Here is a 12,016-nt window from a genome sequence, read left to right as displayed (position 1 = left end):
GAGAGAGAGAGAGAGAGAGAGAGAGAGAGAAAGAGAGAGAGAGAGAGAAAGAAAGAGTGGGGGTGGCTGTATTAAAGGGCAGACCAAACTTCGTAAATCGGTAGGATGCATTAATGTGCGTAAATTTGTAGTCATTCCTCATATCTCTAAACTGATAAATCTCTATTCTGGATCCGTATCAAGTACATTTTCTGACAGAGTTTAATAATCTTTTGTTCACCCTTATTCAGTTGTTTCAAAGTGTTATATTTTGTCCTACATCATCTTGCTTAAGATGTATATTGCAATTACTGTATATTATTTGTGAATTAATTCCTTACACACCATCCTTAAAATCAGATGTCTAATGATTTGAATGGCCATAAAATAAATCTTTGCACTGTCGTTGGCAGTATTTTTATTAACCTACTTATTTGAATAACTCTCCCTATACTCCATATTCTGTTAATCTCACATGGTGTCTTATTTACGCTTCACTTCCTTTTTATACTCTATGCTTTCCGCAATTCCTGTATTATCTCTCTATATGGAAATGCAGTAAAACAACACACACACAGGCATTTTGTATGGTATTCCATATCAAGGTCACATTGGCACAAGGTCACACTGACACAAACCCGAGTGTTATATGTGTTTGCAGGTCTATTTTTGTAGCACACCGCTCCACACTTGATATAGAGCATGGTTCATCAAATCAGCATTCTAGAAATGAGTTCACTGTTTAGGCAGTTTTATTACACACACATCTCTGTGACATAACTGGGCTATAGTCGTTGCATATCGCCAGACTGCTATCTCTAAGCCTGGTTCTATTGTAACAGAAGCAATAATCATTCCTATTATCCTTATTATACCTTCTCTTCCTGCACATACTCTATATACTTTTCTGGTTGTTGTGTGCTGCACTGTTATTTTCACATGCATCATTGCACACTCAGCAGTGCGGCATGATGTCTCTAGAGGGTTCGGCTTCTGAGAAGGAAATGCAGCCGAACTCCAGGGTTTCATACGCTAAAGAACTGCGTTTCAACTTCGTCCAGGTATCTTTTAACTACATGTAAAGATGACTGAAATCCCTGTTTAAAAGGTGCCTACTGAAACACACAGCTAGTACATCAGTGTCGAGGTATACCAATGTGTGTATTATTTGACTGGCAAGTCTCTCCAGGTGACATTGAGACTGGAATATGGGATGCATAATTCTTTGGACATGATGTGGGTTTTTTTTTTTCCTCCTTATGTGCTTTATGTCAATTAAAGAGCGACACCTTGATTCATAGGGCTGCTCAGTAGGTTTATATACAGTATGTCCACACTTGATCACCTTGCATCACAGCAGCCAGATGGTCTCTCCAGAGTTGACCGGACAAGTTTTGCGGTCTGGGAATGGAATATGACACGTTCATCTGTCTTCTTTAAGGTTAAACTTGGGACAGCTGTTTATTAAGTTCCCAGGCTACACCACAATATATATATATATATATATATATATATATATATATATATAGAGTTTGCTACTGCCTTAATTATATACTTTGCATATACAGAGATTGCAGAAGAGACCACATAACCCATAGCAATGTGTGGGACATATGATATCCTGAGCCTGCAGAGAAATATTTGGATGTATAACTCTCATCAGAAGAAAAATAACTGGTTTTCTTCTTCTAGTGCTGACCATACTGTGTCGCATATAGAAAACACAACAAGAATTCAAATGATAGTTTATATAATATATATGTATATAAACTGGACAAAAATGCTAGAAAGTAAGACAATATGTTAAGCCATATGAACCTGGCTCCCGGGTGCAGCCAATGACATGACAATATTAAAGCCTGCAGTGTTTATGATCCTCCTGAGATGTGATCAAGTTAAAAGACACCCCCCTGCACTTCCACCCCCTCCACGCTTCTGCAGTAGCACTCACTGTTCTCTCTTTTTATTTATTTATTTTTTTGCTTTCTGCCTTTATAGTTTCACCACCTTCCATACATGCAGCTTCCCTGAACAAAAAGACCAATATCCTTGTCCTCCGTTTTCTCACACCGAGTAGGTGACTGCGCCGTGTGCCTGCTATTTCCGTACGAATAAAAAGCAGCAGCCTCCAATCTCCTCACATGCTGAGGGTTTCATCTGATCAGCGCTCTATTAGCAGAGAGTGGGACGGCCAGTTGTTTGCAGGGAAAAGCTGTCTCAGTTTTTTTTTCTCTATCTGGCTTTACCCTGCTTTCTTTAAATCTGTCCTGCTATTTTCACAAAGGCTGAAAAACGCAACCTTCCTCCCTCTCTCTCTTTCTCTCTCTCGCTCCCCCTCGCTCTCTCTTGCTGACTGGATTCTACTGCAACGGAGAGAGAAGCGCTAGGCATTCACTGCAGGACTTATCCAGCTGAAAGGTCCCCACTCACCCCCACCTCTACTCTGCTGTCAGTCCCACCTCTTCCGCTCTTCCCCATCCCACTTAAGAATTCCTCACTTCCAAGTCTCTCTCTCTCTCTCTAACACAAAACACACACACACTGGAGGACTAATCCAAAGGAAAGCAAGCAAACCAGAAATCAGGCAGATGGACAAACGTGAGCATGAAAAAGTGGACGTGGAGGTGTGTAGGACACGAGGATCCTCCCTGCACAGGAGCACAAATTCTGGTGATAGGGTCCATGTGAGCCTAGTCGTCACCCTTCTGATCGGTAAGCTTTCTGGTTTGCTTTATATTGTTCTTCATGACCTCTTCTTTCTCTCTCTCTCTCTCTCTCTCTCTCTCTCTCTCTCTCTCTCTCTCTCTCTCTCTCTCTCTCTCTCTCTCTGTTTCTGTGTGTGTGTACCTCACCTCTCTTTCTCTCCTCTGGCTGTTATGTCCTTTACCTTACCTTTGCTTCTGTGCTAGAGTGGTTGCCAGAACCCTATGATTTCTGCACTGCTTGCAAAAACTGGACACCCACTTGGGTCTGGGAAGGCATGTGTATTTACTTGTTGCTGTGCACAGCCGATTTGGTTACAGAGTTCCTCTTCCATGTGTGGAGGGATGGTGAGGGTGGATTTCTGTCAATTGACATGTCCCGAACACGAAAACAGAGACACAGAGAGAGAAAGAGAGACAGCGAGAGGGAGAGAGTCACAGTAAAACAGTAACTGCAAGTCACTCTAGCCAGCAAGTGCCCAGACTCTATGCGATAAAAAATCAGCAATTATCATGATGTTTATATGGGGATTTGATAAATCGGAAGTCTTGTTTGCTTGTTTCCTGATCGTATTAAAGAAATATTGTACTTCTACTCTGAAGTTAAATATATAACAGTACGTCAAGAGGAAGAATATTCTGTGGCAGGGTAGAAGTTTATTGCGCACTGATTTAGTTGTGGATCCAAAACATACAAAGGTATTTACCAGTTGTGAGTTGACCAAAGCAAAGTCCAGATTAAATAAATCTTCAAATGCTACAGTTTGACACATGACTGTTTTATCCCGTACTCAATAAATGATTAAACATAGAACCAATCAATAGTTTTGTAGTAGTATCAAATAAAAATCTTTGTGTATTTTACTATTGTAAATTGTTTTCTGTTTTAAGTTGAATTCAGTTTTGTATTTTGTTTCATAAGTAATTCCTGCACTGGCTTCAAAAATTTTCTTTGTGTTGCAGTAAAGTCTTTTTTTATTATTATTGATCGGGCAACCTCATGAATACAAAATGAACGAATAAAATTGACTGTAGATTAATAAATAATGCATTATAAGTCCTCTCAGAAATACTCATAAGGCCTTTTATGTTTATTAAAAATTTTAACCAACAACAAAGAAACAAACTGTTTGATTTTTATCATGCACAAACAAAAACTTATTTCTTGGAGAGAATCTACGATTGATTAGCTAGTCTCCACCACATGTTGGTTGCATATGCATGAGGTGGATCTGGATGCTCTAGCCAGGTCTCTTCTCCTTGCATATGTGGGGCTCCTCAAATAAAGTATTCAAAAAGGGTAATCAACATTAGGAGGGTAATTATAACTGTGCACATATTGTTTTAAAGTTTAGACCTAGAGCAGGTATCAGGGTAAGCTAAACAAAACAGTCAAGTGAGTTAGATCTTCACGCTGGAGGTGGCCCTCTTTCTACTATAAAAAAAGGATATTTTTGTGGGCTCTTTCTGTTTCAACCTTAAATACTCACTTAGGTAGGCTTCTCAATCCAACAGACCAATAAGTGCACAGATTAGGGGGGCGCTATTTTGATCCTGCTTGCGTGTATCCACTGTGGCTCCAGTTCTGGTTACAGCTAGAACAGTCACTGGACCCATATACTTTGGCTCACCAACCTTAGTAGGCTTCGGGCTTCGTATCAGGACCTGCTAATTAGGCACAAAATGGTGTGTTGATTTATCTGTGGGCAGAGGGAGAGTTAGTGAGACATCAGCACTAATATAACACTTCCAGGTTACCTAAGGAAAAAACTCCAGTGCGTCCCCTGACCCATGGGGTCGGGAAAGCCCACCCATTAGAATTTCAAAAGGTGACAGTTTAGTAGTTGAAGATGAGGTCATTCTCATTTCTGTGAGTACTGCTGGGAGAACAACAGTCCAATTTCAGCCTGTGTCAAAGCAGGCTTTAGTAACACATTTCTTAATGGTTCTGTTCGTTCTCTCTACCACTCCAGCTGACTGTGGTTGATAGGGAATATTGAAATGCCAATCAATTGCTAAGCTTTTAGCCAATAGTTGTGTTACTTTAGTAGCAAAAGTTGTCCTGTTGTCACTTTCAATCACACTAGGAATACCAAACCTAGAGATAATCTCTTTTATTAATATTTTTACAACTGTTTTAGTGTTCTCTGTTTTAGCATTCACTTACTGAATCTGTCAACTATAACCAACAGGTATCTTAACCTGTTTCCTACAGGCATATGTGTGAAAGCACAGTATGTTGTACAGGTCGATGTATGTTTGTTTTGGCACAAGTCAAGCTACATCAGCAATACAGTATAATGAATTTATAGCCTGTATGACTTTAGTTATGCTAATTGTGACATCCCATTGTAATGCTTCACCAACACTTTTGAAGCTAGTTTAGGCAGAGCAATTTTTCCATCTACATCTCTAATGATACCAGCAGAATATGATTTACATTGTTTAGAAGCCCAGTACATTATGTCCTCCTCAGTAGGCTGACTCTGAATCTGTTATATTGGCGATATGTGTCATCATCGAGATCTCAGGGTTTGGATGTATTGTGTATAAATCTACTGGTGGTTGTGCTGCTTCCTTAGCTACTTTATCTGCTAACATAAATTTCCTCTGAATTACCTGCTGCATGTCCTTTAACCTTAACTATTGGCACTTTGGCGGGGATTTGAACAGCATTTAAAAGGTCGCCTATTAGATAAAAATGTGCTAAAGGTTTTCCATCAGCTGTTTTAAAATGTCTTTGCTTCCACGTTTTGGCAAAATCATGCACAACACAATAAACATATTTAGAATGAGTGTATATAGTCACTGTTTTACATTCAGACAGCTGACATGCTCTTGTCAGTGCCACCAAATTTGCAGTTTGTGCAGATGTTTATGTTAATGATTTAGCTTCAACTATTATATCGGGTACATTTACAAATGCAAATACACATAAATACCCACCATCAGAAGGTTTAAACATAAACCATCTACATATAGGCAATCCCCCTCTTCCAGGGCCGTATGTAAAAGATCGGGCCTAGAATAGGTCTCTCTGTCAATGTGTTTAAGGCAATCATGTGCGTCGTCAAAACCATCTAAATCAATAAAGTCCAGCAGGCCAAGCAGTGACACTACAGCTGAATGCGGCTGAGTAAAGGCTTAATGGTTACGTTTTCTGTTGCTAAAAGTGTGGTTTCATAACCAGATCTGCGTTGTGCTGTCATATTTTGTGTGTTGAGGTTGTGTAAAATAGCTGTTACCTGTTGTGAGGTGTTCAGTATCAAAGGATGTGACAGCACCATTTTCTCAGCATCCCAGACCATCAAAGCAGCCACCGCACGCAAACACGAGGGCAACCCCTGTGCTATGTTGTTTAAAGATTTGGAAAGATACGCAACAGGGTGATATCTGTCACCATGTTATCATGTCAACAAAGCCCTGAGGAAGACGGGTCCAGGTGAATTGACATCCCATATATGTAAATGCATCTCAGAAGCGAAAGGGACACTGAAAAAGGTAGAAAATAGATCAATCACAGTAAAAAAAAACCTCAGTGAGTTGCTTTTATAGAGTTAACAATGGTAGCTAAGCCGGGCACCAAAGGAGCTAACGGAATAACTATTTTATTAATCTCTCGTAAATCTTGTGTTAGCCTCCAGCATTTTTAGCTGCCTTCAAAACTGGATTAATTGGTGTGTTATACGGTGAATGTGTCTCGATCAAAATACCTTGTGACAAAAAATTGTCAACAACTGGCGCAATGTCAGCATTCTTCTCTTCTGACAACGGATATTGCTTAATAAAAACCGGATGGTTTGTTTTCATGAGTGCATGATACGGTTTTACCTCAATAAAACCTGCATTGTCTTTGTGAGAGGCTTATAATTTAGGGTTACCTTCACCTAAATTTGGTTTATCAGGCAAAATCTCTGTACTATAGAGGAAGAAATGTTCCAGATGTGGCTGTGGCTCAGTTGTGAGCATGAGGACAGAAGGAAAAGACAGTGAAAGGTTTAAAGGCAAGTTTGGAATTATTGTAAAGCTATGATAAAGATTTGTACCAGTCGGTGTCACAACAGGCAAAGGGTGAGTTACAGGACATAAAATTTTAACCCCATCTATTTCCACGGAGCAAGTACTTTTTCCTGAAATGGCACCAGAATATTCACCCCCAGCAGTTGAGGAATAAGTAGCGCCAGTATCATCAAGAAAACAATAATCATCAAAAAATCATGGGGTTCATCGCTCCGCACACGTTGCTGTGTGGTCTGTGCCCCTTCTCTCGTCTTCCATTCTTTTTTTACAAGCTTTAATCCAAAGACCAGACTTCCCACAATAGTTGCAATTGCCCTTTCTCCTAGGACCTTCCCCTTGTGTATGTGTATTATCGGTTGGCAGTTTATAATCATTCTCCCATGCTGCTCTAAAATGCCCAACAGTAGATGGTGTTTCCTTTATGCCGTGTTTAGTGTTTTCTGCATGTTAAATGTCATGCTTGGATGCTACTCTGCTATCCAGAAAATTATTTAGCGCATTGTACATTTGCATTACATTGTGATCGTTTTCCCAAAGAATCTGGTGACGGTTCGTGGCCATGCGCTCGCCTGTAATGGCATCATTAGCTCGCGCGAGGGTCGGGCATTTTTCTATGATCAATTCTTCTCTAAAGTAGAGTACGCAAAAGAATAGTTCTAAAATCAGGGCCTGTTAATTAGGCATACCGAGTGTGGCCTTTTAAAGTCTGAATATATTTTGTGGGGTTAGTTGGAACAGGAAGACTCCTTCATATGGCTTCAATATCACTAGCATTTGCTGGTTTAACACGTACTTCATTTTGTTCTCATACAAATGCAAAGGCAAGCTGTATAGATGTAGCAAAGGGCAGGGCTAATAGATAGTGTCGAATTGTATGGTGGACAAGATTGATTCTTATTTGAAGAGCATTTAGAAGCATTAACTCTTTCTGGACCTTTGTCCCAGTACTTCTTTATACCTACCCATTTATTATAGGACTCACGCATATAAGTGTAGTCCCAGTGTGTATCACCCTATCCACCGTTCACCATAGAATACACATTTTCCATATCACGGGTCATAAATGACCCATGTCTAAGAAAATTATCTACCTGCGACATGCTTTCACTCCATCCTGCCAAATTATTTAAATAAGGATCAGTCTAATAAACAGCGCTATTCCTATACATCCAATCTTTGGGATTTTCTTCTGGCAATGGGTGAGAGATGTCATGATTCATCTTCTTTACACAGAACAAAGAACAGACACATAACACTTAACACTCAGACAGTACAGCTGCGCTAGACACCAGGGGGATCGTAGTCTTCAAACAAAAAAAGTAATCCAGTCTCTCTGATCACTAATTTTGTTAGGAGAAAAAGTAGATTATAAAGCCAAGTCTTTCCAATATTTATTTTTTTGACAATTATTTTTCAACATATATAAAAAATATCATGGATTCTTTTGGATACTTCAGACAATATCGCCTATATTAGACAGACTGTAAAAAACGTCTTCTAATCTTGCATCTTACGTCTAAGGTGAGAAAAACGTTGTCGCAACAAATTCATCCTACCAGAGGTAATTGTAATCATTAATTAAACAATTAATTCATAACCAAGACATGAACACACATGCAGCCCCTTTTTCGGCTGACGAATGGTACAATCCCTGCAAGCGAAGAAAGTATCAAATAACTTACCTTGATGTGTGATTTCCCTTTGGATATTGCAATATTCTCAATTCTGACTATATATAAATATATTTACTGGGGAAAAAACCTAAATTAAAGCTATTCCTGAATCGGTAAGAAGACATATTAACCAGAGATGTGTAAACCCAGACAAAGACTTTCTGTATAACTTACATACTCACATTGTAAAGATCTTATAGACACTGAACAGACAACATAGGAATCTGTTTAGAGAACAAGTGTGAGACCCATCTTAATACTTACACAAAAACAAATAATGTATTAATCTGAACTAGCTTGTGTAGTTATGGTGTAGTTATGAAGTAAAAAATTAGATAAACACACATTTATTTCAAGATAAATACCACAGGTACGTATTGCATTGTGTCTGCTTTTATATTGTACATTACAGTGCAACATATTATCTTAGAGAAAATCTTATGTGTGTAATAGCGAATTTGTAGCTCTATCTGGGAAATCTGATTAAACAGTAATCAAATAATCATGTCTAGACCTACAGAAATCACCCAAGTAAATAAAACCACAGGTTTAGCAGGTTGTGTCTAGTGGCAGAGATTGACACTGTATTTTTTTATTTTTTTCCTTTCATTAAGTGGATTAGATTGACTGTGATTAGATTGACTGATTACTCCAGACATTACCTCAGGACACTGGACATCTGGTTCCAATGCCTGTTTTTTTAATTAAACGAAAGTTTGCATCTTGTTGTAGCTCCAAATCTCCGCTCTACCTTTCTGAAGGTGTCCCATAGCTCTTTTAGATACAAGAAGTATAACATGCATTGTTGAAAATAGAAGACTTCTAGAATAGAAGCTGTTTATTCCACGTGTTCTGTGTGGTTACTGCTCCTGCTAGCTGGATATCAATCAAAGGGGCTCGGTGTAGCATTCAGTCGTGGCAGTTTAGTTCATCCAAGCATTCAGTCCAGTTCATCAATCTAAAAAAAGTTATGACAGGTATCAGGAATCATGCCGGTTTATATTAAATAATTTTAGTTGCAATGGTATTACCAATCCTGCATAATAAGGTGCAACTATGTAGTAAGAGTTTCTGAGTAAAAAGGAGGAGTCCAGCAAAAAGCATTATAGTGGACGATGTAAATGGTGTGAAAAAAAGCATAATTAGATTTTAATTTATATTAATCCATTCTAAAATTAAAATAAAAGAGATATGATTAATTATTTTTGACCAGAAAGCACCAGTGTAGTCAATACAGTGGGATAATGCTGGAACTGTTGAAGAAGGCCATGGGTATCTGTCTTGCAAGTTCAAGGCATGAATTTGTTGCTGTGAACAAGTGAGAAGCATATATATGGGGTTACAGTGTACTCTATAATCTTCAAGATTAAAAAAAAAAATCTATGATCTGAGTTTGAGGTTCTCAGATTGCATGATGGTGTACCACTGCACTCTAAAACATAGGATTAATAATAATAATAATAATAATAATAATAATAATAATAATAATAATAATAATAGTAATAGGAGGAAGAAGAAAAAGAAGAAATGACTACCAATGACTTGGCCAACAATTCGTCTTCGTGGTGCTATTTCTGTTTTAGAAGGGAACAGGGTGTCCTGGCATGATTCCCACCATACACCACCCCCATGTGACCTGCATTCACACAGCATCTGCATTACACATGGTTCAATCTCGTGTGTGTGTGTGTGTGTGTGTGTGTGTGTGTGTGTGTGTGTGTGTGTGTGTGTGTGTGTGTGTGTGTGTGTGTGTGTGTTCATTTTCAAGTTCAAGTTTATTTCTATAGCGGTTTTCACAATAGACATTGTCTCAATGCAGCTTTATAGAATTTAAGAATTTTAGAACAAAAATGTTTCCTGGTGAGAAAGTCTGGGGTGACTGTGGCAAGGAAAAACTCATTTAGATGGGATGAGGAAGAAACCTTGAGAGGAACCAGACTCAAAAAAGGGGAACCCATACACTTTTGGGTGATATCAAGAGTGTGATTATAAATAATAAAACAATACACCGGAGAGTAAGAAATACCAGGAGCACCAGAGTGTGTGATTATAAACAATGTCATTTCTACAGTCTTATAATGTCAGTATAAATTGTGGAACCAGGAGATCCTGAGCTACTCATAAAATAGCTCAACATCTGGGATCAATAATAGACCCAACACCAACTCCTCCATGCCAGAGCCTTTAAATGTTCTATGATGGAGAAACAGCAGATGTGGAATGTTATTTATAATTTCAGTGTCCAAACTACAGTTTACTATAAGTCCATAGTCCAAATTCCACATAATGTGGGATCCAAATGGTGCTAGTACATCTCTAAATGGACGGTCCAGAGTTTTAAGACCTCTAAGAGCATGACGGATTGTAGTGTGTTAAAACTGGATAGACGCATAGGAGCTATACCATTTAGGGCTTTGTAAGTAAGTAGCAATAGTTTGTAGTCGATTGAAAACTTAACAGGTAGCCAGTGTATGGATAATAAGCTTGGGGTTATATGGTCATATTTTCTCGACCTTTTATCTTTTATCTAAATTTATCTGTTGGCATCGTCGTGCGTTTTTAAATCACCATCGGTGAAGCTTTTCTCCCGATGCCGTGCAGCTCAGAACACAGGTGAAGTGTGTTTTTTCATGCCCGGTTGTTTTCAGCGTGACAAATGATTTGCATTTCCTTTTGCCAGTCCGAGTGAGCGGCAGGTCAAACGTCAGAGGATCCATACTTATGATGTGGTGCGGCCCGAACCTGATTTAATATAAAGAGTTTCATTGGTTCACCTGAACCTGTTCGGCATTGGTTCACCTGAACCTGTTCGACATCATTGGTCTAATGTTATGGGGCTCAGTTTTTTGGATTGAAGCTTGTGAAACCAGGAAAAACCCAGGAAAAATCCATAAATTAGCAGCTTCATTGGTTAAGCCGCGGGATTCAAAGCATGGAAAAAAAGTAGAAGCTTATAGTTTGGAAAATACGGTATTAGGTTTGTTGTACAACAGCAATCATAATTATGATTTGCATAATGACTTACCAGTCAGATGTCAAAACAGATAACCACTCCATTTGTCAATTGTTTGTCAAAATCTAAAAAAAAAGAAAGAAATTTAGGTGAAACACACTTGCTTGGGAGCAGAACACGCTAAATAGTTTTTTGAGGGAGCCACCTGCGCACTATGTGCTCTTATGTCTCAGCGTTCGCTCCACTCCCGCTGGGCACTCTTTGAGGAGGGTACCCTAACTCCTTGCAGTTCTGGCCCTGCTCTTCCTAAGGCAGAGCTCATGGGTTTCGCAGATGGACCTTGCAGAGGGTTTCAAAACGGGCTATTTCCAACCTCACCTGCTCGGTCCTGCACTCGCTCGCGGGCTTCAGAAGCACGCCTTTTGACGGATTCTTCCACCGTGACTGGTGCATGCAGCTCTCCCTTCTTTCTCCGAGGAGGGGGGAGCATGGTCACGCTCTGCGATACCGAATTCAAGGAGCTTATGGAGGTTGTGACATGTGCTGTTGCAAAGCTTGATATAACTTGGCCGGCTTATGAGCAGAAAGTGCCTCCATCCAGTAAATTGGCCCGGTTCAGGAAACGTGGTCCTGACACTATGATGCGCTGCATACTGTTTCAACCAGAATCCTGAAGTCCCTTTTTTAGG

The 12,016-nt window shown here is 39.3% G+C and overlaps 1 protein-coding gene across 1 annotated transcript in view; it reads left to right on the top strand.

Moving 5' to 3' along the window:
- Positions 1-2,301: 2,301 nt before the first annotated feature.
- Positions 2,302-12,016, top strand: part of scn4ba (sodium channel, voltage-gated, type IV, beta a) — a 39,421-nt gene continuing 29,706 nt past the window's right edge. Inside the window, exon 1 of the mRNA XM_083548956.1 lies at positions 2,302-2,691. Coding sequence (XP_083405082.1) covers positions 2,568-2,691 — 124 coding nt within the window. The 5' untranslated portion in view covers positions 2,302-2,567. The remainder of the gene's footprint in view (positions 2,692-12,016) is intronic.

This window comes from Silurus aristotelis (assembly GCF_946808225.1).
Source record: "Silurus aristotelis genome assembly, chromosome: 8".
NCBI classification, from domain to species: domain Eukaryota; kingdom Metazoa; phylum Chordata; class Actinopteri; order Siluriformes; family Siluridae; genus Silurus; species Silurus aristotelis.
Note: the sequence above shows the minus strand (reverse complement) of the source record. Positions and strands in the feature narration are given on the sequence as shown.